This window comes from Zalophus californianus, chromosome 8 (assembly GCF_009762305.2).
Source record: "Zalophus californianus isolate mZalCal1 chromosome 8, mZalCal1.pri.v2, whole genome shotgun sequence".
Lineage (NCBI taxonomy): Eukaryota > Metazoa > Chordata > Mammalia > Carnivora > Otariidae > Zalophus > Zalophus californianus.
This window is the reverse complement of record NC_045602.1, coordinates 7,648,570-7,676,350: the sequence shown is the minus strand read 5'-3', so window position 1 is coordinate 7,676,350 and position 27,781 is coordinate 7,648,570. Positions and strand designations below refer to the sequence as shown.

At 42.4% G+C, this 27,781-nt stretch overlaps 1 protein-coding gene and 1 long non-coding RNA gene across 5 annotated transcripts in view; one reads left to right on the top strand and one right to left on the bottom strand.

Moving 5' to 3' along the window:
• TAF1B (TATA-box binding protein associated factor, RNA polymerase I subunit B) overlaps positions 1–11,069 on the bottom strand; it is a 66,313-nt gene extending 55,244 nt beyond the window's left edge. For 3 of the 4 annotated variants that reach the window (XM_027622331.1, XM_027622334.1, XM_027622333.1), the window contains exons 1-5: positions 10,811–10,873; positions 9,378–9,476; positions 5,008–5,095; positions 2,813–2,910; positions 430–525 (exon numbers count right to left, since the gene is read on the bottom strand). In XM_027622331.1, coding sequence (XP_027478132.1) covers positions 430–525; positions 2,813–2,910; positions 5,008–5,095; positions 9,378–9,476; positions 10,811–10,828 — 399 coding nt within the window. In that variant the 5' untranslated portion in view covers positions 10,829–10,873. Of the gene's footprint in view, positions 1–429; positions 526–2,812; positions 2,911–5,007; positions 5,096–9,377; positions 9,477–10,810; positions 10,874–10,901 lie in introns of those variants that run through there. The other variant, XM_027622335.2, reaches the window with a different exon arrangement.
• Positions 11,070–11,278: 209 nt separating this feature from the next.
• Positions 11,279–27,479, top strand: LOC113937666. Its single transcript, XR_003524674.2, has 3 exons — positions 11,279–11,405; positions 15,359–15,480; positions 26,100–27,479. It is a non-coding gene; the product is annotated as an uncharacterized LOC113937666 (long non-coding RNA).
• Positions 27,480–27,781: the final 302 nt, after the last annotated feature.

Here is a 27,781-nt window from a genome sequence, read left to right as displayed (position 1 = left end):
TGCAAACTAAAAATATAAATGCTCTGGGGGATGTGGGAGGGGGTGGTGAGGCATCCAGACTTATTTTCTTCACATAAAGACTGCTGAGTAGAGACAACTGAGCTGAATAATGAAATACCAGGTACGTGGGTATTCCAAGCAAAGGGAAAAATATGCAAAAAAAGTTTTTTTCTAGTACTACAATTAATGGAAAGTCCTTAAGCTTCTATTTAGAACTTAACTACAAATTAGTTTCAACTAGTCAAATAAGAAGTCAAAATTAATTCCAGTGTCTAGATCAGTGACCCTGTCCTTCTGAACTATAAGAGAAACCACTTCACTGACAATTCTGTGACAAGCATCATAAATCCAGATGAGGTTGGACCTGTCTTCATCTCTACCTCACACTAGAAATGGCTTTTCGTCCTGCTTCTCAGACTTGTGACTTACCGTAGCTTTTCTTCCACTCGTATAAACTGGGTTTTTACAATATGCCTGCTTGCTCTTCTGAAGGTAGCGCTTCCAAAAATTATGTAAAACTTCATTCTAAGGTAGAAGGGAAATGAGTAGTGATTATGACAAATACACTGGTACATTTATACCACTTATACTTCATATATTGCCCTCCATCTAAATGTATTCTTACCTTTCTACCTATAAAAAGAATTATCCTCACAAAATCAGGTATATGGGACACACTGAATAAATTCTTCATAATCTTAGATTTTTAAAGAAGAGACTAATTCCATAAAGATCACCTAGTTGAATCCCTTCCTTTTGTAAGTTTAGTATATTAAGAATGAGAGAAAGAAAGCAACTTATTTGTGACCACACTTCTAGTTAGAGGCAAAGCTGCTCTTGGGTCCAAGTGGAAGGAAAATAAGATAACAAAACAAAACAACTTTTCTATTTATTCATCACCTACTAGGTATGAGGCATCCACTAGCTCTAATACAACACTGCAAGATAACTACTATCTCCATTTTACCACTAAAGAAACTGAGTAAATTGGCCAAAAATGACCCAGCCAATAAATAGAAAATCCATTAATAGGATGTGGAGTTAGTTTTGATTCCAGAGCCTGTGTTCTTAGCATAATGCCATTTCTGTGCCATTTAAATGGACAGGTCTAAACAGTTATGTTCACTGGCTAATTTCAGACAAACTGTTTTCAGAATTAACCCTGATGAAGTGGGTAGAAAACTATATAGGAATAAACCCCACTGTAGTTATTTGGTCTAACTATATGAAATTATAAATTACAAAGCATTTATAACATAGGATGACTTGAAAGAAACCAGTTTCACAAACCCCCAGACTACCACCATGGGTACCATCTGGTCTCTCATGTTTTTGTATTTTTAAATCCTAAAATACTTTTCAGGGTCAGCCTGTATTGATCTAGAGGGCATTCTTTGCTGGCTTGCCCCAAACACTGGTTTGAACAGCAAAGGCTCCTTTATAAATCTTTCCTTGGTGACTTCAGTCCACATTGATCTTTCTACCTTCTCTTTTTGCCCTTAATGTCACTTATGATCACATCGTCCTATCATTTCATGTTTACTCATTCCACATATGCATAAAACCCTCTCTCCAACTAGGCTGGATCTCTTAGCACCTGGTTTCCAATAATGGGCACTAAGCAAGTGTGCAATAACCACTTGTTGCTAAATAACTGGCTTTTTTTTTAAGATTTTATTTATTTATTTTGACAGAGAGAGAGACAGCGAGAGAGGGAACACAAGCAGGGGGAGTGGGAGAGGGGGAAGCCGGCTTCCTGCCCAGCAGAGAGCCCAAAGCGGGGCTCGATCCCAGGACCCCGGGACCACGACCAGAGCCAAAGGCAGACGCCTAATGACTAAGCCACCCAGGTGCCCCTAAATAACTGGCTTTTTAAAGAATTCCTGAAATGGCTTCAACCAGATGAACCAACATGAAATTCACACAACAGCAGGGATACTGTGGTACTCTGGAGGGGCAGCAAAGTCCAAGTGTGGTCCCTGGACCAGCAGTCTCAGTGTCACCTGGGAACTTGCTAGAAATGCCCTCCTCCAGACATACTGAATCAGAAACTAGAAAGAGGTTCAGTAATCTTGTTTTAACCAACCTTTCAGGTGATTCTAGTACACTTTCAAGGTTGAAAACCACTGGTTTAATATATTACTCCCCAAAGCGCATTCTGGAACTCAAGTCCTGATCAATGCTACATATATATATATACACACTAAAGGATTTTGTTCTCAAATTGTTTTTTGTTTTTACTTTTTTTTAAAGATTTATTTATTTATTTATTTGACAGAGAGAGAGAGAGCACAAGCAGGGGGAGCGGCAGGCAGAGGGAGAGGGAGAAGCAGGCTCCCCACTGAGCAGGGAGCCCGATGCGGGGCTCGATCCCAGGACCCAGGGATCATGACCTGAGCCGAAGGCAGCCACTTAACCATCTGAGCCACCCAGAGGCCCCTTGTTCTCAAATTGTGAATACTGCATACTACACATCCCCTTGGAAATCAAAGAAGCACATTAACACATAAAAGACACCAAGTAGTCTGCAAAGTTATTTGTTTTACTTTATTTAACCCAATCTCTCCTAAATATCTGAAGATTAAAACCTTTTTGATTTTCTTTTGGTTGTACTGCTTATTTATATCCCGTAGAACACACTTTGGGAATTAATGGTCTAATAAAAGAATTAAAGCAAAAACATCAGAAAAAATGATTCTTCCAGGAGCTAGTGTCATTATTGATAACCCTACTTTTCTCCTTAGTTTCACTCCACATCTTATTGTGCTTCAAACAAAATGTAAGGCTAACATCTAGACACAAACGGACTTACCTTTAATTCTGGGCCTACTCCAAGGGTCTTTAAGGCTTCTGCTTGTTGATAAAGTATCTGCTGAAAACCTTCACACACATACCAATCCCAGCCTTTCTCTAAATGACAAATAACATGGTTCAGACATTTGCACTCCTATTTACTACATGCTACTACAGAGTTACAACTGTGTTTTACACATCACAGCTGGGATTGTTTTGTATTCCTGAAGAGGGTTTCCATCCTTATACTCCTGTTTCCAATCCGGCAAATATGTACACAGATGCTAAAGCTAAACCCCATTTTTATTTTTCAGATTTTAAATATTTTAAATTCTCTACAATTTTTCTGAAATATTAATGTAGGGCAGAAAAATGAATAGTCACCATGTTAAAAAATGAAGTAAGTTTTAAAAGTATGTACTGAACAATGAAATGTATTGTACTGGACAGTACTCAGCAGAACCCTAAAGGAAAGAGTGCTCAGTACTCAGCCTCTGCTTCTCCCCTTCTCTGTTCGAACTCACAAAGAAAGGGAACGATGAGTATTTAGAGAATGAATGAACAAAAGCCAAGATGTGATGGTCCAGGAGTGCAGGAAAGAGCAACAAGAACATACAGAGAAAACAAACTGTTTGATGGCATTCTGCTTTTCTGGAAATAGTTCTAGGCTACAGGGAGACATTGGAAGCAAGGAAACTAATACTTACTGAGCCCCGCCTAGGCATCAGGTATGTACTAGGTATTTTAAGTAAGTTCTTTTCTTTAATCCTCGAAATAACCCTAAGAGACTGTGAAGAAATATGCCACCACCACAGACAGAGCTACGTGTTAAAAGAGAACTAGAAGGTAAAGAAAATGTTAAAATCTGTTAAGAGCCTAATGTTTTACTCCTCCCTGCTGGATAAATATTACAACTCTTTGAAAAACATGTTATCAGCACCTTTTACACTTAGCTTATGAAGTCTGTTACTAGGACCCCAAGATCCCCCTCCCCTGCAGAATGTCACAGGACTCCTACTCCTCACCCTGCTGACTACCTCAATTTCTTGGATTATATATAAGTAAAAGAGAAAGCCTCTAATTCTGATGCATTCTGAAGTTGAGCAAGTTTAAACTCTTCAAACTGTACCTGTGCGCACTCTTCTTCCAGAACATGGCTCTTATAAACTGGTAAAGTCGTATTTTGAATTCAGAGTTTCTGTTTTATGTGACAAATGGTATTACATTCTCATTTTACAGATGAAGAAACTATGCAGGGTCAAAGAAGTTGAATATAAGACACCTGACAGCTAATTTGAAGCATCTAAATTTACTGTAGCAATTTAAGTTGAAACTATACATTTTAGTTACCTAAGTCAAATCCAAATTAATCAAGTTTTACTCTAATAAAATTTAGTTAAAAAGTAACCAGCTTCTAGCCTAATAAAAATAGTCACCGTTAAAGGTTAAACAGAAACACGAGTTACCATTTAGGCATTCTCTCTGTTACTCAACTAAGAATATCAATGTATTTCATAGAGATATTTCACTAACACTTATATATCTGTATTTCATGTGTGTGCGTCCTTAAAGCTACCTCACCTACAAGGATCCACCACTATCTTTAGCCTGGTTTCAAACTGGAGAATCTGGCCCTAGGTAGTCACAGAAATAAAAAGCATCAGTTAGACTTTACCTCAGAATCTTCTCAATAATGGTTAATTATATGTACTCACTGGACTAATGAGGTAGATTACCTTTCAAAGCACACCCATGCTGAGATTATTTTAAGGAAAATAATTTTCCTATTTTAAAAGGGTGTGTTCAAAATTCAATGTGAGAAATAGATTTCTAAAAGTTGAACATCACGTTGAACTTGCCTAACCTGACAGTTCCATACATGAACCATTTCAGAAAGTAAGCGTTTTTCTTTAAAAGCACAGAAAATCATATTCTGAATAGAGGACATAGAACAGAGAAACATATGCCGACAGATAAGAAGGAATACCCTCCATTATGATTTTTTTGTATAATAGTTGCTCCACTGGAAAAGCAACTCACAACCATAAGCAGGATAAAAACAGGATATGCTTAAAGACATTTACTTCCAATTTTACCATCAACGATTACCCACTTTAATTCTACTCTGGATGACCTGTCTACAGCTCTGGCAACCTCTCGAGAATCTAAAGATTTCACTGCACATCCCCAAGCACACATGAAGAAAGGGCTTACCAAGTTTTCTTTTTCTTTTAAGTCCCCGGCTGATGGCTTGTATTTTAGTATTAGGGATAGCCCCAGTGTTTATGACTTCCTTAGATCTCTGCAGGAGACAGACAGACCATTAAAAAGATAGTTTTACATCTCCCAAAAGGTTTTTCCAAGCACGCTCTGGGAAGTACAGTGAACCAAACTGTGAGTGCCAGGACCAAGGACAGTAACATTTTGGGAAAATTATATCAACTGTAACATTTTGGTTAACTTTTACGTTGTTTTTTCATTCAGAATTTTTCACGACTCAAAACAGTACCTGGAACACAGTAAACACTAAACAATAGTCTGGAAAATGAATAAACTTTTATTTTAAGTCACTTTCTAATTTTTTCAAATGAAACCTAACGGTAAAGTCAAATTTGTTCCCTTTTTCCTCCATCCAAACACACTCCGGAATTAGGAGAACTGTATTTATTGTAACCAGCAATCACTATGCTACATACAGATTCGTTTCATCCTGCTTTTCTATGTATTTGAATAATGCAGTTTTCATTTCTGAAACTATAAAAGTACTACTTTTTATTTTTAATCAAACCTACACAATTTTAGAATGACTCAATAACGAGTACAATTCATCCCATAGTCTTCAACTCCAAGTGCTCTCAAGGGCTGGTACCTAAGATTCTGCCTTTCTCACAACCAAAATAAAAGAATTAAGTCTTAATGAGGGAAGAGAGGTGAAGATTTTTAACCAACAGGCAACATTTATATATTTCCCTAAACTTAGAGATTGGAATGAAGTTTATCTTCAGCCTTCATTAAGAGTAAAAGAAATATCTTTAACAATAGGATTTGGGGAATGTATTTCCTCTAGTCATAGAAACCACATTCGAAGCCATTCTGGTGGGCTGGGTTGGCCACACTGAAAACATAAGACACATCAGAATACATACCAAAGCAGTTACCCTACAAAGGCAGGTACAATGTATAAAGAGTAGGCAGGGATAAAAAGGCTTAAAATCTGGACTAAATGAAATGTGAAATAACTAAAAGCTAGAAAAAGCTAAATATCTAAAACTGGATCTATAATTAATTAAATTACTAAATGGTTATATTGTGGGATATGTATACAGGCAATTAAAACTGTCCACAAATGTTTAGAATAACACAGGAAAATATTTAATTAAGACAGAAGATTCAAAAGTGCTCACCCACATCCCCTTTCCCTTCCATACATAGCAAAAAAGAGTTTAAAAGGAAGTGATTAAAATGTTGTATATTGAGATTACTGGTGATTTTATTTTTATTATTATTTTTAAGAGAGAAAACACAAGCAGGGGGAGTGACAAAGAGAGAGGGAGAAGGAGACTCCCCACTGAACAGGGAGCCCGATGCGGGGCTCGATCCCAGGACCCCAGGCTCATGACCCGAGCCAAAGGCAGACACTTAACCCACTTAGCCACCCAGGTGCCCCAAGATGACTCGTGATTTGAGCTCTCATCTTCATTAATTTCTAAATTTTCCACAATAAATCTGATGTTATAATCCTAAAAATCTATTGAACTCACACAATTCTAGCCTACACCTTTATGAAATACCTACAAGAACATCTATTGTCTAAATTGGCCAGATTTAAGACCTGAAAAAGGTTTTCCTGTTTAAAATACACCAATGTAACACTCTTGTTCTTTTACTAATTCAAAAGGCCGTTTTCCAGATTATAGCGAGTATCCATAGCTTGAAAATTACAAACAGGCTAAGAGCTGGAGGGCAATGAGGGTGCAGAAAAATAGGGAAAGTTGCACCATGACCTCCAGTCTTCAAAGCTAGAACTACATCCCACTGGCCGCCCTCCACCCACTGGATATCAGCATTGCCACACTACAGCACCACAAACCAGGCAGCGTGGATCACCTCATATCCTCCGTGAAGAACACGCCCGGGGTACCATAAAGCCAAGAATAACCACTGAGGTTGTACAATACACAGCTCTGCCTATCATATGGGAAGGCACTGAGTTAGGTTCTTGGCCTATATATAGATGCTGCCCATCTTCAGGAATGCTACATTCTTGGGGCACCTGGGTGGTGTAGTTGGTTAAGCGTCACAGTCTTGGTTTCAGCTCAGGTCATGATCTTGGGATCGTGAGATCAAGCCCGGCACCAGGCTCTGCGCTCAGCTCGGAGTCTGCTAGAGATTCTCTCCCTCTGCCCCTCCCCCTGTTCGAATTCTCTCTCTCTCTCAATAAAATAAATAAATCTTTAAAAAAAAGAAAGAATGCTACATTCTTGACAAGTTACTCTATACAGGTTGTCTTTCAAATGTGGAACTAGGTAGTGTAGTGGTATTAGGATCTTTCAAGTTAAAATGACTGCAGTAGACTTTATCAGACAGAATTAAATAGGAACATTATCAAGACAGAAATAAAAGAGGCAATTAGTTAATGTAGTTTAATTTCCACAAAAATAGCATGCTGACTTCATCTACTAATGGCAAATAGTCCAATTAGACACAATCATCCTTTGCTGTGTTTACATTTGCACTGCTGCTGCAAAAACAATCCTGGGTAAAACTGTTAGTGCCTCACATGCATCAAAGCACAGAGGATCAAACTGCATGTGTTTAAAGTGCACACGTTGGGGCGCCTGGGGGGCTCAGTCGGTTGAGTGGTCTGATTCTTGATTTCAGCTCAGGTCACGATCTCAGGGTCATGGGATCGAGTCACAAGTCAGGCTCCACACTCAGCGAGAACTCTGCTTAAGATTCTCTCCCTCTGCCCCTCCCCACACTCATGTTCACACATGCTCTCTCCCTCTCTCCCTAAAATAAATAAATAAATCTTCAAAAAAAAAACAAGTGTAGGGGCACCTGAGTGGCTCAGTCAGTTAAGCATCTGTCTTCGGCTCAGGTCATGGTTCCAGGGTCCTGGGATCCAGCATCGGGCTCCCTGCTCAGCAAGGAGTCTGCTTCTGCCTCTCCCTCTGCACTCCCCCCCACCACCACCATGCTCTCTCTCTTGCATGTACATGCACTCTCTCTCAAATAAATAAATAAAATCTTTAAAAAAATAAAAAACAAAGTGTATGAGTTGATGTATATACATATGCATATACATCTATGTGTATCTATCTATCTACATACATATATATATACATCTTTACGAAACCATCACCATAATCAAGATAATGAAATATCCACCACCCACAAAATTTCACTGAGCTAGCATTTTTTTAATATTCTGTGACTTAAGTGGGAAGCAGGGAGAAGAACTTCAGCTGCATACTGAAGAACAATGATTGTTTCAAAAAAAAAAGCTCTGTGTGAGCAACAAGGTGAATTAGCCACTTTCCTCAAAGGAAATTTTTTTTTAGTTGTTTTATATATATTTTGCTCAAGTTTCTAGTTGATTAAAGTAGGAAGGTAAATCTGGTTCCTGTTACTCCATCTTGGCCAAAAGCTGAAGTCTACACAGTTACTTTCATCTGTCCCAAATTTGCCTTTCTTAAGTCTATATGGTAAATGTTAATACTTGTTCCTTCCTGGCTCTGTAGACTTTGAGCAAATCTTTTTCCAGAGAGGAGTCCTGGCATGTTCAGCCTGTCCAGTAGCAGACTGTCCACAGCCTTGATTATTTTGGTTATACTGCCCTGAATGTGTGGTAAATGGAACAGGACCTCGCACTCCCAGTGTGAAGGGGGCCTCACTGACCAAGGTTACACACAAGACAGTATGACAAGCTCTAGTGTAAGAGGCAGGTGTAATGGGGTCAAATGACCACTGCAGTCAGAAGACTCAGGTTCACAGCCTGGCTCAACACCTTATACCTGTGTGACTTTGGCAAGCTCCCTCAAACTCGTAAACCCTACTTGCCCCATCGATGGATAGGCATAAAAGTATATCTCACAGGTGGTTATGAGGAGAAAATGAAATAAGGAATAAGAAAACACTTTGTAATCTCTAAGGTACTGTACAAGATAAAATGACAGTGAAGTATATTTCTAATACTCCCAATAGTCCTCAATCTTTCTAACATTCCATCTCCCAAACCTCTAAGCTACCACAATATATTAAAAACTCTTACATGAGTATTAACTAATAAAAAGAAATGCCTCACCTTCTAAGTACAATTTTAATTATTTTCCCTTATACTACACAGTCGGAATCATGAAATTATTTACAAATGTGGCCCAACATCATTTCAAAAACCCATCCTAAATCTAAATTACTCATTCCTTAGCTCACGTGTAAGTACTTGAAGACTACTTACATTCTTGGAATTTGGGCATTGCAGGAGTGACAAAAATCCATTATTTGGGAACGATGCCACATATCAGGCTAAAACTGTAATTTTTAAAACACTAGCAGATTCATAAATGATATATGTTACTTACCTCTGTAACGTTGTGGCAAGAAGTACAATAATATTTGCCTTCATCAGTAAGACCCCAAGAGACAGCAGCACACTGAGTGCACCTTTCTTTAAACTCTTTCTATAGGAGAAGATAGAACAGGTGTTACTATCAAGCCATATTCAATACATTGCACCTAAACCCTGCACTTCTACCTAAAGCGCTCCCTGCAATTTACCCTACAGATAAAAAAAACCATAGAAAATAAAAAATGTATCAGAGAGATTAACTATACACAAAGAGAAGAACAGTTCAGTCTTCTGAATAGTTGGAAATGGAATTAAATGATTAAAAAAGTTTCTAAAATACGCTGTGTTTGAGGGGGAAAAAAAAGTTGAAAAGGTGGTAGGGGTAAAATGGAAAAAAATGGATGAGTTAATAAGACTCCCGGGAAGTGCCCTGAGGAAAAAAAGAGGACAAGATTTAAGTAAAGACTTTAAAAATAAAAATTGCATACCATGTGGAACTTTCTCAATGACACTAAAAACACATACCACAAAAGAATCAGATTTTTACGGGGGCTGTTCCAAGTTTCGATTTATTCATTCAGCAATATAAGGAGAATTACCTATGTATGCATGAGGCACTTAACTAGGTGCCGGGGATTCAGTGGTGGGCAAAACAGACATCCCTACTCACAGCAAATGCAGGTTAATGGTGAGATATAATTATTAATTTCATTAACTTAGCATGTACAGACGTTAGCCATCCATCATTCGATAGACATTTATTGAGCATCTATAATGAGCAAGGCCTTCTATCACCGTACATTGATGGGCACTAAACTACTGGTCCCGAACTCTCTGGTCTTCGACCTTATCGTTGATCTAATCGCCCAATATTCCTTTAATACGGCCAAAGAATGCAGCATTTTATGTAGTATGTCAAAAATGAACGCCGTATTTTCAACAAGTCGGTAAAGTTTGCAATGACCCCGTACTGATAACTAGCATTACCCTGGAGTGGCCCAAACCCTAATTTGGATCCCCAGTGAGACGGGCGGGGATGCGGGGTGGGTACTCAGGAGCCAGCGGGTTCCAACCCCGGCCCTCCCACGCCCACCCCGGCATCAAAGGGAACTTGTGGGTGGCCCGGCCGAGAGGGGATGGGCCATGTGGGTGGCCACCCCATAAAACCCACAACTCCATCCCCCTCCTGAAACACACCGACATGGACTAACGCCCCGCCCTCCCTTCACCCACAACCTCGCCCAGCCAGAAACTCCAGTCTCTCTCCCCAAAATGCTCGCGCACCCGGCCCGCCAGCCCCATCCCTTTCCCCGCCCCGCAGCCTTCTGCCCGCCCTCCTCCGGCCAGTGGCAACCCCACAGCCAGTCGGCGTCCTCCGGCCCCTGCGCTCGGCCTCACTCCCCTCCCGTCCCGGCGCGGGGCCCGCAGGGCGCCCGGCTCCCTCACCGCCTCCTCCAGGTCCATAACGGCGCCCCCGCTGCTGCAGCCGCCGCCGCCGCCGCCCCGCCCCCCCCCCCCCCCCCCGCCGGCCCGTTACCCGGGCAGCGAGGGCAGCTTCCGGGAGCGCCGGAGGAGCCGACCGGGCGGAAACCGAGACCGCGGCTTTGGATTCCGGGCGCCTGGAGCCGCGGGTTCGTCTCCGCTCGCTACGGGAGGGAAGCTCCGCACCCCCTGCAGCCCCCTCCCAGACTTCATTCCTTCCCCAGTCGAGGTAACTGGAGCCGAGCTCGGGAAGAAACTGGGCGCCCCTACTGCTGAGCTGATTCGGTCCGGCTCGGCTCGATGCGGGACCGTCTTCCCCCTGCATGCTGCCGGGGGCGGGCGGGGGCGGGGGCGGGGGCGGCCCACCGGCGGGGGCGGCCCACCCTCCCCAGCGTGGACGCGGGCGCTCCCCGGGTCCGCTCCGTTCTGGCTTTCACTGGCACGGGAGAGGCATGGGGTTCTGGAGGAAAGAACACGGCTGTTGAGGTAGAGCCGGGTGCATTCTGCTCCCTGTGCCTCAGTTTCCTCCTCTGTAAGAATCAGATACTACTAGTATTAGGTGAGGATTTTACTTGGAAGCTATTGGGTGAGTTACACGACCTGACTTACGTTTGGCAGACCAGTCTGACCCTTGTGGGGAGAAGAGACTGAGGGGGGCGAGGGCAGGAGACAAGTCAGGAGACTAGGAAGATAATCCAGACAAGATCCAGTGGTAAGTTGAACCAGGTAAAAGCACTAGAGACAGTGAGAAATACAGAGGTTCTAGAAATACAGATCGTGAAGGTAGAGCCGTAAGGATAACTTGATGGACAGGAAGTGGGCGGTAGGAGAAAGAAAAGAGCCAAGGGTGACTTCCAAGATTTTTGACCTGAGCTCTGGAAGGGTGAAGTTATCACTGAGTGGGGCAGGCTGTGGGTGGAACCGTTTGGGAGTCGGGTAGAGGAGGAACTAAGAGTTTGACTTTGGACCTGTTAGACATGCTGGTAAGACCTCCAGGTAGGATGAGAAGACAATTTGATATTGGAGTCTAGCGTTCTCAAGTGAATTCTGAACTGGAGATAACACACTTGGGAGTTCTCTCTGTCTAGATGGTATTTAAAGTCATGGACTAGATGAGAATAGAGAACGACTGGCTCTCTATTCACTTACTCCTTATTTACTTGTCAATTCATTTATGTCACAAAATTATTAAACACCCACTGTATGCCAGGCACTGTGCCAGCAGTTGGGAAATGAGAGATAAAGAGTCCCAGCCTTCAAGAGACCCTCAGTCCAGTGGAGCAGTCAGTCTCATTATTTTATCATGGCACTAGACAAACGTTCTGTCCATTTGTGTCGCCCCCGTCATTTGCCAGGCTTGGCTCTGTGCAACTTCAGACTCTTTCTGAAAAACTTTCCCTTATCTTTACAGCATTAAGGACTGTCCTAAGAAAAGCTTGATCATAACCCTTTTATTTTCTAGATCAGCCCTGATTTCAAATGTTGAAATATTAGAACAGGAAGGGGTGGTACTGAATGTGCCACTGAGGAGTTAATGTACTGAACTGAAATACAAGATCAGGAAAGTTTGTCTTTGTCTTTTTGTTTCTTGCTATATATCCAGGGCCTGGAACAGTTCTTAGCTCACAGGATGTGATCAATCAATATTTGTTGAATAGATGAATGACTTTGTAAGATTTTCATGTATATGCAAAAGAGTTGAAACAGTTGACAGACCTTGATTTGAGACTTTGGACATGTGGTGACACAGAAATGAGTCACAGATTTTTCCAGCCATTCTTTCAGAGAAAATTGAGTGTTTTGAGCAAAGTCAGCCCTTTGGAAGAAAATGTTTTCTTAGACTATAAGACTTCTCTGTTAAAACCCTTAGAGGAGGGGTTTAACAGAGAAGCTTTAATATGCAGGTCTTAAATGTCTGGCTCAGGTGTCATTTTTGCTTATCAGATTGGCACAGATTTTTTTTTTTTCGTCTAATGGAAATGATCAGTGGCGGAAGTGCTCAGTGAGCTGTATTCTGCCTTATGCTGCAGGTGAGCTTGAATGTGGGTATATTTCTTTCTTTTTTTAAATTTCATTTATCCATTTGAGAAAGAGAGAGAGAGAGCATGAGCGGGGGAGGGCAGAGGGAGAGGGAGAAGCAGACCCCCGCCACTGAGCAGGGGGCTCCAGGACCCGGAGATCACAACCTGAGGTAAAGCAGACGCTTAACCATCTGAGCCACCCAGGCACCCTGTGGGTAAATATCTGGAAAACAGTTGAGCTACATAGAGGTGGTATGGTGGAGCAACATTGAGGTAACCCCAAGAAGAGGAAACAGGGAAATAAAATTAGAACAGAGATAATAAACCTTTAAAGGAACTGAGGAGTTGAGCAGTCTGGGCCAATATTTTATTGAACACCTTGATTGAACATATTAACATATCTAAAGAATGTGTATATCAGAAAGAGATATGTTTAGCCCTTCTAGCCTAATAAGGGTGGACTTAAATCCTAGCAAGGACCCCAGCTCCGCTTTTATGCACAAGCAGCTACTATACTCAACTTTCCACATAAGTGACAGACACAGAAGCCAACACTAACTATTGCTCAATTCTGTAATAGAGCCAGTAACTCTAGGCCAATAAATTTGAAATTTTGATGAGATGGACAAATTCCTAGAAAAATACAAGTTACTGAAAGGTATATAGAAGAAATAGAAAATCTGAACAATTCTATATTTATTTAAGAAATAGATTCTATGTATAAAAAAACCTCACTAAGAAAACCCCAATTTCATATGAGTTAAAGATGGTAAATTCTACCAAATGTTTCAGAAAGAAATAGTACACATCGTACACATTTTTTTTTTAAGATTTTATTTATTTTTTGACGAGAGAGATAGCAAGAGAGGGCACACAAGCAGGGGGACCGGGGGAGGGAGAAGCAGGCTCCTGCTGAGCAGGGAGCCCAATGGAGGACTTGATCCCAGGACCCTGGGATCATGATCTGAGCCCAAGGCAGGCACCCAACGACTGAGCCACCCAGGCGCCCTGTACACAGACTTCTAAATAATGGGAAAAGTGAGTGCATTTACCAGCACATCTTATGAGGCTAGCATAACCTTGACATCAAATCGTGGCAAGGATATATGAAGAAAAGTAAAAATTAAAGTCCATTCTGTCTCAGAAACAGATGTAAAAATTCCAAACAAAATATCAGCAAATTGAACGCATGTCCTTTGTTATATTGAGCAATATATATAAATAGGGTAATAAATCAAAACCAAGTTGGGTTTATTCTAGAAATCTAAAGTTGGTTTAACATTAGAAAATATATAAGTCAAACAGTAGTGCAAGAATGGACCAAAAGATCAATGGAACAGAATAGAAAGTCCAAAAACTGAGCCAAAAACATGTAAGATAAACTGATTTACAACAAAGGTGCTACTAAAATTCAGTGGGGAAAGTATAGTGTTTCAATAAATGATTCTGGATCAGTTGCACATTCATATGAAAAAAATATTGACCCCTACATCACACCATATAAAAAATTAATTTGAAACAGATCACAATCCCACATATAGTAAGTAAAGCAGAAAAAAAATCAGAAAATATCTTTCTGAATTGAGATAGGACAGATTTCCTGAGAAGCACAATCCTAAAAGCACTATTCATGAAAGAAAAGACTGTTACATTGGACTTCATTAAAATTAAGAACTTTAGTTCATCAAAATTGTTAAGGCAACCCACAGACTGAGAAAAGGTATTTACAAGGTATTTATATCCACTACAAATCAATAAAAAAAAATTAAAAAGTAGGCAAAAGACTTTAACAACTATTTCACAAAAGAGGATAGTTAAAAGACCAATGAATACATGAAAAGCTGCTCAACATCATGACTCATCAGAAAAATGCAAATTAAACCCACAGTGAGATGCTGCAACACATCCACGGCGATGGCTAAAGTTAAAAAGATACGAAGGTTCGGCAAAAACATGGATACACTCAGTCTCTTCTACATTGCTGATGCGAGTGAAAATTGGCAGAAATATTCTGGAAAATTGGAAGTAATGCTAACTGTAGGCTAATTATGACTCAGCAATTCTACCCTTAGATATATACCCAAGAGAAATTAGTGCATATGTTCACCAAAAGATATGTACAAGTATTTTCATTAAACTTTCTTTATAACGGCCCCAAATTACAACCAACCAAATGTCCATCAGTGGGAGAATCAATAGCAAGTTGTGATAGTCATACCATGGAATCCTATACAGTAATGAGAAAGAATGAATACTTACTATAGGCAACAACATCGATGAATCTCACAAAATCATGATGTGCAAAAGAAGCCTGTGGTGGATTTAAAGTAGACTTCTGTTCTTTGCCACTCTTCCCGTTGAAAGATGCTGTCCCTCTCCCTGCCCCTTGAATCGGCCATGGTCTTGTGGCCAGCTTTCAGCAACAGAATTCTGAGTCAGTGGTGTTATATAACTTCTAAGCAGTGTCTTTGCAGCTTTTGCTTTTCCTCAGATGTGCTGTCCTGAAAGCCAGCGGCAAGAAGTCCAACTCCCTTGAGACAGCCATGCTGTGAGGAAGCCCAAGCACGCCATGTGTACGAGCGAGGCGACACAGAGGACTGAGGTGTCAGACACGTGAGTGAAACCTTCTTGGATCTCCCAGCCTAGCCCGGTCACTAGCTACACGCAGCCCTCGCCCCATGCCGGGTAGAACAGAAAACCTCCCAGCCAAGTCCTGCCCAAATTCATGACTGACAGAATTCCAAGTCAACAAAATGGTTATTTTTTTCTAAGCCACACTAAATTCTGACATACTTTGTTATTATAATAGTAGTTTGTTACAAAGGAATAGGTAAGCCACAGAAATTGGTTATCGGAGTAGAATGTTATGTAACAAAACCCTAAAATATGTCCCCAGAGCTAATCCTATCCAAATGCCTCTTCCTCTAGATAGTACACTCTCAGAAAAGAATTTTGAACATATATCCCCATTATATAGATACGTATTTTTGTATAAATTATACACACGCAGGACTGTTCTAATGATGTATATTATAGGACACTCATAAATATCAAAATAAGCTAAAAATATAAATTATTAATTAAATAACCTCTGTTCCAATGAAAATATTAGTACTATTGTAATTAATCTTGTCTTAACACTATGTGATACAGAGATCTGTAGTTCTTGTCCTAAATTTAGTTTACTTTAATACTCCTTTTTATGGTGATCATAGCAGAAAAAGATACCTCACAAAGATAAAGAAGACCAAGTATTTTCATACCAATGGAAACATTTGTAAACATTCATTCTCCAAATGTAGTCTCCATAGCACATATGTCTTCCAAAAAAGTGATTACTTTTTCATTTCTTACACAAAGGAGTGCCTAGCAGGTGCCAGACACTGTTTTAGGGACAGGGAATAAAGCAACGAACAAAAACAATCTCTACCTCATGAAGCTTACATTCTAGCTGGTAGAGTCATATAATGAATGCATAATTAAGTCATTATAAAATATGTCAGGTGGCAAAAAACTTCCATGAGGAAAAAGAAAGCAGAATATGAAAATAGAATAGACAGGAGGAAAGGTTGGAGGTGGGAGTTGCTATTTTATTTTATTTTAAGATTTATTTATTTATTTTAGAGGGAGGGGAGGTTCAAAGGGAGAGGGAGAGAAATCCCCAAGCAGACTCCCTGCTGAGTGCGGAGGCTGACATGGGGCTCGATCCTAGGACCCCGAGATCATGACCTGAGCTGAAATCAAGAGTCAGACACCCAACCAACTGAGCCACACAGGCATGCTGGGAGTTGCTGTTTTAGACAGAGTGGTCTGGGAAGGCTTCTCAAATAAAAGTGACATTTGAGAGGAGATTTAAAATAAGCAGGGGACTGAGCCATGCAAATAGGTGGGGGATCAGCACTGCAGGTGCAAAGACCTTGAGACAGTGAAGTGGCCCTGAGAAAGCAAGGAGGTGTGTGATAGAGGCCATGAGGTCAGAGAGGCAGCCAGGCCAGATGAGGGATAAGGTCTTGGGGATTATAGGAAGGACATCAGGTTTTATTCTCAGTGAGATGGAAGGCAGAAGAGTGACAGCAGCTGACTCATATTTTAGAAGGGTCCCTCTGGGGACAGTGGAAAGTAGGGGGGATCAGGAAGGAGTAGGGGGATGTAGGGAGCAGGGGGGAGCAGGGAGATCACTTAGGAGGCCACTGAAGTGGCCTACATGTGGGCTGAGGGCAGAGCAAGGGTATAGACACTGAGGAGAAACAGTCAACCTCTGGACAGATTTCAAAGTCACAGTCTTCCTGATGGATCGGATGTGGGGGGTGAGAGAGAAGACAGTGAAGGTTACTGCAAAGTTCTGGGTCTGAACGTGCATGAGAATGCAGTTTCCGTTTGTGGAGACCAGGGAGACACGTGTGGGCTTATGATAGAGTGGAGGAAAGAATCAAGAGTTTGCTGGGATGTTTAAAAGTTAGCAATGCCTACTCAGTATCCAAGTGGGGACGTTGACCATGCTGTTGAGTAGGTGAGTTTGATGTTTGGTGGAAAGCTAACGACTGGAAGTAGGAATCTGGGAATCAGAGGCTGGATAAAATCATCAAGGATGTGTGGATAGAAAAGTCCAAGGACCGAGACCCGGCCACTCCAACATATTTAAGTAGGGAGCAAGAAGGAAGCTGAGAATGAATGCCCAAGAAGCAGAAGAGAACCAGGAGAATGTGGTATCCTGGAAGCCAAGCAAAGAAAGTGTGTCCAAAAGGTGGGGCCATCAGCTTCCTCAAAAGTTCCTGAGAATTGCAAGATGAAGACCAGGATGTGAGTATCAGATGTGGACATGGGGTCATCACTGCCCTTGACAAGTGTGGTTTCCGTGTTGGGGATGAAGGGCAGAAGAAGAGTGTAGATCACTCTTGTGAGGGATTTCATCGTAGACAGAAGCAGGGGTGCCATCGCTGGGAGACAACGTAAAGTCAAGGCAAACTTTTGTTTGTCTGGTTTTATTTCTTTGCTTGCTTGTTTCAGATTTGGGAAGACAGGGAATGATTTTAGGGGCTATCAGTGAGCTGGGAAGGGATGGGTCCGCAGCTAAGGCAGAGGGATTGGCCGGAGCATAGACAATTCAGCTGTGACAGGACGGTACCACAGCTGTGGTACAGGCCTGGTGGGGACGTGAGGAAAGGGCTCTTCTGACTGCTTCTGGTGAAATGGGAAGGAGGTCATGAGCTGAGTGTGAGAGTCAGGAGGGTTGCTCGAGGTCCCAGGAGAGGTCAGAGGTGTAATACCTCTGGGGAATGGGAGAGTTAAATCAGAAAAATCAGAAATCTACTAAATTGTCAGGCACCTTTAGGGCCCCCCTGGACATCTGAGATCGTAAATCCGAAGATAAGGCCAGTCAACACACCCAGCCATTCAACTCTTCACTTTGTTGAAACAGCCCCTTTACCCCGAAGGGACAAATTAAGTATATTCACAATTTCAAAAAGACCTGCCAGGCAGTACTACTGACAACCACTTGTCATTGCAGGAATACTTGCCTTTTTGTTTCACGAGAAAAAAAGATAACTCATCTGTAAGTCTGACAGGTCTTTTAAGTATTTTGCCACGAGATAGACAACAGCCTTCTATGTGGAACAAAAGATGTTTATGGGTATTCGGCTCATTACAGGTTACGGTAAGGATCCCATGACATCTGAAAGGTCCCGTGTTTATAAAATCAGCTGCGTCCAGGGCATTCCACAGTCACGCGTGCCCCTCTGCCTGTAGCCTCCACTGCCATTCGCTGCTGGGGAAGGAGGCGGCGGGCGAATCTCCCTGGCCGTGTGTAGCCTCATCCCAGAGCTCTTCTGCCATTCTAGTCAAAGTGGGTCTAGTCAGTGAGTCCATGGACATGGTATCTCCAAGTAGCTCTTTTTTTTTTTTTAAACAGTTTTCAGGTTTGTCTCTGCTTTTTTTTTTTAAGATATTTATTTATTTATTTATTTATTTATTTATTTATTTATTTGACACAGAGACAGAGAGAGAGCACAAGCTGGGGAACCAGTGGAGGGAGAAGGAGAAGCAGGCTCCCTGCTGAGCAGAGAGTCCGATGCGGGGCTCGATCCCAGGACCCCGAGATCATGACCTGAGCCAAAGGCAGGAGCTTAACCGACTGAGCCACCCAGGTGCCCCTCCAAGTAGCTCTTGTATAAAAGATACGATTTACTGTGGAGAACATATGTTCTCTGATGCATCTTCCCAGGAATGGCCCCTCAGAAGCAGTCCTTCCCATGTTCCATGACTGAAATGGAACCCAGTGACTACCACAAGCAGGGACTTGTTAGAAATATCTATATTTTATCCTGCCGGATAGCAAAACTTCACATTGTAAACCTCTGACATAACACTCGTTTTCTTCTAAATTTTCAGCAGGTTCTGCATCTCTTAACAGAATTTGCAGCAGTATTTGTCATCTGCTCTTTCAGCCATATCATGGCAGAATGATAGGAAACAGATAAATATAAAATATAACTTTAGGGAGTCATTCATGCTTTAAAGCCAGGTAGGTATATAGGGTGACTAGGGTGGGGTGAAGTGAACAGAATTTGTATAGGGTCATGAGGAAGACTTCCCTGAAGAAGGGCCAGTAGAGCCAAGATGGGAATGTGAGAGCCATGCAGGAATGTGGGGAAATGTATCCCAGGGAGAGTGAAAAGGCCCTGAGGCTGCACTAGGCTTGGTGTGTTTGAGAAACAAAAGGAAGCCAGCGTGGCCAGGATAATGGGTAAGAGGTAGAGCTGTGGGCCTCAGGGTGAGAGCACTGGGCAGGGCCCTGACTGCCCGGAGGTCCCCTGGCCCCACAGGACTGATACCAGCCAGTACATCCATGGTCTGTCCCATGCATTATACCAGCTGTACCCAGTAGATCCCACCTCCTGGCTACCATCATTGGCTCCCACAGGGGAAGAGGGAAGGGAGAAGGGGGACCTCATGGATCAATGGGGGGGGGCAGTCAGCAGGCCATGGCTGCCTTGTACTTCCCACTTAACCTGTGCCAGCCTGTAAAGATGATAGCCTTAATGGAATTTTGGCTCAGAGAGGGCTGGGGGAGCAGACAAGTGGGGGGCCCACACAAGTACTAGCCAGGCATTTGGGGCTTTGTTGGCATAGCAGTACTCCCTCCACAGGAAGGAGGCTGCAAGGAAGGAAGAGCCCGAGGTTTCCAGAGTGCAGCTCCCACTTTTCACCATTCATACTCAATTTCACTTCCAGTGAAGGGCATCCCTTTGTCAAAACCCACCACAGGCCTTCTAGTCAAGGGCATTAACAACAGGGTTTTCCTAGTAAAGTGAGAGCTAATGCATATCTAGCATTTTCTGAGCCAGGCACCATTCTAAACTTGTTAATTCACCATGAGCCCCATTTTCCAGACAAGAAAACTAAAACAAAGGTTATCTAAAATTTGTGTAAGCGTCTGAGCCAGGAGTCAAAACTGAGTAGCCTAGTAGAGCACGCAGTTTTGGCAGCCATTCTCTGAGCCTCTCAGGAAGGATCGGGCTCAACATCATTAGACATGGGGCTCCACAAAAGGTTTTGTGACTTAGCCAATAATAAGATGTTGAATATGGAAGAACCTCAGATGATACTGTAAGGATCAGAAAATATTTTAATATAATTGTTCTTGGTTGAATAGCAGCTGAGAGACAATTCATTACCACAAACAATATTGTTATTGAGAGAAATTCTCTAATTTTGAGACTACAAGTTAACCTAGTGGCTACTGATTTATTGGGGAAGTTTTTGGAAAAGTTGCATGCATTTCCCTCTGTCAAATCACATCTCCAATAGGGACATTATTTAATTTGTAAGACTATATCAAAAGATCACACCAATAATTTCTGAAAACGAACAAATGACCTAGAAATTGTTAGACTGATTTGGTGAATGCTCTGTTGTAACTTATTTTGTTGGCAGTTTTATTCTTTTTTTAAAGATTTATTTATTTGGGTGCCTGGGTGGCTCAGTTGGTTAAGCAACTGCCTTCGGCTCAGGTCATGATCCTGGAGTCCCAGGATCGAGTCCCGCATCGGGCTCCCTGCTTAGTGGGGAGTCTGCTTCTCCCTCTGACCATACCCCCTCTTGTGCTCTCTCTCTTTCACTCTCTCTCTCAAATAAAATTTTTTAAAAAGATTTATTTATTTATTTCAGGGTTGGTGGGGAAGGGGCAGAGGGAGAGGGAGAGACAAAATCTCAATTAGACTCCACACCCAGCACAGAGCCCCACACGGGGCTTGATCTCATAACACTGAGATCATGACCTGAGCCGAAATCAAGAGTTGATTACTTAACCCACTGAGCTACCCAGGTGCCCCGCAGTTTTATTCTATAAACAGATTTAGTTTGGGTTATTTAGAGAATAAAAGGGAATACATTTTAAATTTCCATTTATATAGACTCTTATACATGAATATATTATTGAATATGGGTGTTTTGAATATTCCTTCTGAGGCCATGGTTAGGCATTTCAATTTAATTCTAAGTGTGCTGAGAAGTCATTGAAGGATTTTGAACACAAGAGCGGCATGGTCTAATTTACACTTTGAAGTATTGTTCAGGTCTCTGTGGGGAATGGACCAAGGAGGAGAAGAAGGAATGAAAATGACTCACTGGGAGGACCAGTACTTAGTTTTGTGGGCAAGGAGAAATAGATATACTTTGAAGGTGGAGCCAACAATGGATTGGGTGTAGTTATGAGAAAAAGAGAGGAATCGAAGATGGCGTGGTAAGGTCATGGTGGAGCCCTTCACTGGGATGGTTATGGGCAGGTTAGGGGGTGAGATCTAGATTTGGGCCATGTTAAGTTTGATATGACTGTAAGAAATACAAGAGGAGATACTGAATAGGAAGTCGCACAAATGAGTCTGGAATTCAGGGGAGGTGTTCTGGCTGGAGATGTGAATTTGGGAGCTGTGGTATAAACATGAGATTTAAAGCCCAGGACTAAATGGAGACACCTAGGGAGTGTAGATCATAGATGAGGGGAAAGGGACCAGGGCTGAGATGAGGGCATTGTAACAGGTAGAAGTCAGAACAGAACAATCCAGCAAAGATGGTAGAAGGAGAGAACCAGTGAAGGGCGGTGACCAGAGCCACATGAATAGTGTTTCAAGAAAGAAGAAAATGTCAAATGCCATTAAGAGTTGGGTGAGCTTAGCCCAGGACCCAGCAAGATAGTTGTCATGGACAAGATGATTTCGGTCAAGTAGGAAGGGTGGAAGTTTGATTGGCATGGGTTCAAGGCAGAATGGGAGGAAGCAGTAGACAGTGAAGACAAGGCCCATGGGAATTTTGCTGAAAGGAAGATTAAAGAGTTGGTCAACCCTATAGGAAGACACAGTGGGGTTAAATAGGGAAGTTGCAACATGTTTGTGTGCTCATGGAAAAGAAATATTGGCTAGTAGGAGAAAGAGGGGAGATTACAGGCAAAGTCCAAGCAAAGCCCTTGAGTGGGTGAGAGGGACAGATCTGGCCCCTGATGAGCCTGAGGGGCTGCATTATTCTGTCCTGACCAGGCCATGGGAATTCCAGGAATGTGACCACCACTCCGCCAGGCAGGGGCCCTGGTGGCCACATTAGAGCTGGTCCCACTGCCTTCTCCTGACTTTTTGATGCTGCCAGCATCCCAGGGCTTGGAACCCAGCACACCTCAGCTAAAAGTTTAGTAACGGAGGTTCTACTAAGTGTGGGAATAACTAAATACTATTTCAAGGAGGCAAAAGAGCAGAGACTCTGCAATAAGGAGAGTAGATTTGAATCCTGGTCCTGATAACATTTGGGGTAGCTACGTGACCTGCACAGGTCACTTCTCCGGGGCCCAGTTTTCTCATCTGCAGTGTGGGGATAATAACTTCCACAAAACACCTTCTGAGATTGTAAGGTACAAATGAGGTGATAGATGTGCAAAGGCTTTGTCAAAGCTCTGTAAACTGGAAAGTGAGAATGAATGCCATAAGTTGTCATGAGGCTAAATTTACTAGAGCATTCCCCTCATTTATCTCACTGAACAGGCACAGCCTGTGGAAGAGGCATTTCTAAGGACACATTCCTGGGCCATGCCTCTCTGTGGGCTTAATTTTCATAAGTAGACTTTTAAGGTTTTTTTTTTTCAATAAAATTAAGAGCAAGTCTTTGGCTTGCTCCTTGCCAGAGCCTCCAAATTTCATTACAGACGTAAGTGTATCACTTGAAGATCATCGGTTGAAAGATCATCATAGGTTGAAAGGGAGGGGAGACATATTATTAACTTCAAAGCTTTCTTGGAACCTATTAAATGTTAATCACAAAGCACAGGGATGTTCCTGAAAGCAAACACCATCCGGACACTTCTCAGATGCATGAGACTTCGTCCTTGGGCTCCCATCAACATTTCTGCTGAAGGGGCGCCTGGGTGGCTCAGTTGGTTAAGCGACTGCCTTTGGCTCAGGTCATGATCCTGGAGTCCCGGGATCGAGTCCTGCATCGGGCTCCCCACTCAGCGGGGAGTCTGCTTCTCCCCCTAACCCTCCTCCCTCTCATGTACTCTCTCTCTCTCTCTCTCTCTCTCTCTCTCTCTCTCTCTCAAATAAATAAATAAATCTTTAAAAAAAAAAAAAACTTTTGCTGAAGGGAAGAGAGACTCTAGTACATCCCCTCCCAGTGAATGGACCTTCTGGGTGTTCCCAGGCCTGCTTGTGGCCTGCTCTGTTCACAGCTGAAGCTGAAATCTTTTGTGGTTTGCCTAGTGCTGGGAAGAAGGCTGGAGGAATGAGTAGTTGCTGGGCACATTGTGTGTCAGGCACGGCACCAGGCCCATTACACAGGTCATCTCAGCATTGAACTGGGAGGCAATTATTCTCTTCTCATCAAACAGGAAGAAAAACTGAGCCTCAGGAGGTCAGGTCAGGTGGTGCGGCCAGCGGGGGGGGCGGGGGGGCAAGAGGGCTCCAAAGAGTCCACTCTCCCTGCTCCCAGAGTAAGTGCTTCGTAAAGGTTTCTTTAGTGAATGAGCAGATGGATGAATAAAGTCCTCTGGATCCAAAATCACCTTGTCATAAAGGACATCAACCGCCAGAAGGCACGGCCCCAATTAAACAGAAGCAAAACAACCTTCTAAGATTGTGTGAGGTACTCCCGAGTTTGCCTTAAATAACTCAGGAGTTTCCCAGACTCTTGAGTGATAAGATCTCAGGCAAGTTGCAGAACCTGTTGGGGGCTGGTTTCTCCATTTCTAGTCGGGAGGTGCTCCTCTCCATGCTCCTCCCTCCCTTTCAGGAAGCAGACTCAGCAGAGCCACAGGACTTGTAGCTCCGGCTACGGGCTATAAAATCCTTGAAAGAGGAGTCCTGGCTGGTGACCATCCTGTGGCCAGGACTACCTACATAACTCATGGGGCCCTGCACAAAATGCAAGTGGCACCCCTGGTTCAAAAATTAATAAAAATTTTCAGGCCAGAGCAGCAGACTATTAAACAAAGCTCAGGACCTTTCTGAGTATAGGGTCCTGTGTGACTGTATAGGCTCCACACCCACGAAGCCAGCCTTTACCTGTAGCCCTTGATTTGGGAGAAGGGGAGAAGAAATCTTAGAAGGGGGTTGGTTGGAGGGGGCTCCTGGGTAGCTCAGTGGGTTCAGTGTCAGACTCCTGATTTTGGCTCAGGTCATGATCTCAGGGTTGTGAGATCAAGCACCATGTCTGGGCTCCACACTGGCTGTGGAGCCTACTTAAGATCCTCTCTCTCCCTCTACCCCTCCCCAACCCCCCAAAAAGAAGGGGATTGGTGGGACATCATGAAAGCACCAAAAATAGGACAAATTAAATAGTTACGGAGGGACATCTGGGTGGCTCAGTCCGTTAAGCTTCTGACTCTTGGTTTCAGTTCAGGTCATGACCTCAGGGTCCTGAGATCGAGCCCCGAGTTGGGCTCCCTGCTCAGCAGGGAGTCTGCTTCCCCTCTCTCTTTCTCCCTCAGCCCCTCCCCCCACTTATGCACACACTCTGTCTCTAAAAATGAATAAATAAATCTTTTTAAAAAATGGCCATGGAGATCAGGTTCTGATCTCTTGAAACATACAATTCCAGGATATAAAGTTTCTGAAATTCATCTAGAACAATTCTTCCACTTTATCACTGAGGAAGTTGAGATCCAGACAGAAGCAGTGACTTGGGGAATCATGGGGTCCCACAAAGAAGGCAACCCCTCTCTGAATCTCAGTCTCCTTATTACTGAAACAACACAGGGCAGGCTGAATAATGCATTATTTCCTATTTCCACCAAAATAACAATCACATAAAAGGGTCAAGTCCACAAGGACCAAGGAAATGGAAGGAGGAGGTGATGGCAATTGAAGAGGAATTGGAGAGTGGGCAGGTGGGGCAGGAGGAAGCACAGTCTGGGAACTGGAGAATTGAGTGAAAATCTGAATACTGCTCTTAAATTCCTTTCCAGAATGTCGGTAGCAAGTTTTACATCTCCCCAGGCAGGAAATGAGAGTCTTCTCTAGTGTAAATTCCAGAAACGACCATTTGGGATTCTTCATAGTGGGTTTGAACTCTGTCCTATTAGGCGGAAGCCCTAGGGCCCACATCTGGCTTATGTGCAAAGAGCTTTCTAGGCTCCTGAGAGCTGATGGCCAAGCACCTCCGGACATGGGAAAAGGCTTCTAACTTGAAAGGCAGAAAACAAATGGAAAAAAGAATTGGGAGAAATCAGACAGCTTCAAAATAAAAACTAAATATAAAAAATAAATTCAGAGAACATTCCAGAGCAAAAAGATGAAAAAGATGGAAAATAGCAGAGAAAAGATAAAGCAAGAAAAGAAGTCTACAGGGTTGAAGGCCATCTGCTAGAAATGCCAGATAGAGAGCCAAGGGGAAAAAATTATCAAGGAAATAATATAAGGAAATTTCTCAGAACTAAAACCTATGTTTCCAACTCAAAAGGGCTAGCATAAGGAATGAAAAAGTCCCAGAGTCAGGTCCATCACTGTGAACTTTTCAAATACCAGGGATACAGAGAAGATGCTGTAAACTTCTAGGGAGGAAAAGAAAATCAGAATCCATTGACCTCTCTGCACTGGACTGTAGTGGACAAGAGACTGATGACTTCAGTGTCCTGATCTGCACCCTACACCTCTGTATTCAGCCAAACCATCCATTAGGTAAGGGTAAAATATTTCAGGCATGCAAGAACTAATATCATTTCCTTCCCTTGTACCCTTTCCTTGTACGTTTAGTGGACTACTAGAGGTGATGATCCAATAAAGAAGGGAGTAAACCAAGGTGGGAACCCACAGAATGGAGGAAGCAAGGGATCTACAGCATAAGAGGCAATGTGAGTCCCCATGATGATGGTGAATGGAAATTTCCAGACGACATCTGTATAATGTCCAGTCTAAATTGAAGAACATGGAAGGAAGGCTCTGAAAGGAAGGTCTCCAAGAGTAAGATGCATATGACATATTGGAGATTATGGAAAACATTGATAGAATTGAAGTAGACTTTGTTAGAACATGAGGAAAAATTAATGATGCATAGAAAATCAGGCACATGGGAAGAAAAGGAGGAAATGGGTAACTCCAGTAAAAGTGAAGGAGTGGATTAAGAAATTTGGTATGAACATAGTGTTAATGTGGTTCTCTAGTAAATGCCATTTGTGCAGTCATGAGCGAGTATATATACTGACTATCGATATAACATTGTTTTGTAACTATGTTGGGGGGTAGGGAATGGGAAGTAGGGAGGTATAGGAGACTCAGTCCTTATTTATCATTGTAGGAACTCAGTATAGTATCTCAAAATGTAAAATAATGCATTAAATATGGATAGCTCCAGTCCCATGGTTTTTTTTTTAATTTTTTATTGTTATGTTAATCACCATATATTACATAATTTGTTTTGGTGTAGTGTTCCATGATTCATTGTTTGTTCATAACACCCAGTGCTCCATGCTCCAGTCCCATGGTTTTAAATACCATCTATAAGACTTCCAAGTTTAAGAAGGTGAGGAGAAGACATTCCTACTTCTTTTTCTCTCAAAAATTACCTCAAAACAACGAAGAAAATAAACAGAAATACAAACTCTATCCTTGATGTTAGAAGACACTGCAATTCTGAACCATTACATGTGAAGCTAAGTGGCTAGAAGAATGACAAATGACAAAAAAAGTGAATAAAGATGAACCCAAATGCCAGTAGAAGTATAATTTATTTACAATAAAATTCACAATTTTAAGTGTACATGATGAGTTTTGGCATATATATATATCTACTACAAAAAAATATGATTTAGAACATTGCAGTCAGTTCCTATCTCTAAGCCCCAAACCCCTAGCAAACACTGATCTGCTATCATCACCATAGACTTGCCTTTTCTTTTTTTTTTTTAAGATTTTATTTATTTATTTGAGAGAGAGACAAAGATTGAGAGAGAGCATGAGTGGGGGGCAGGAGGAGGCAGAAGGAGAGGGAGAAGCAGACTTCCCCACTGAGGAGGAGCCTGAGGACACAGGGTTCCATCCCAGGTCCCCTGGGATCATGACCTGAACTGAAGGCAGACACTTAACCAACTCAGCCACCCAGCACCCCTAGACTTGCCTTTTCTAGAACTTTTCTAGAACTTCATATAAATACATACAATGTGTAGGGGCGCCTGGGTGGCTCAGTTGGTTAAGCATCTGACTCTTGGTTTCAGCTCAGGTCATGATCTCAGGGTCGTGGGACTGAGCCCTGCATCAGGCTCTGTGCTTAGTGCAGAGTCTGCTTGTCCCTCTCCCTCTTCTCCTCCACCCCCAATTGCTCACTTTCCCTCTCAAATAAATAAATAAAATCTTTAAAAAAAAACATACAGTGTGTATTCATTTTGGATCTGGCTTTTTTCACTTAGTAATGCTTTTGTGATTCATCCATGGTATTGGGT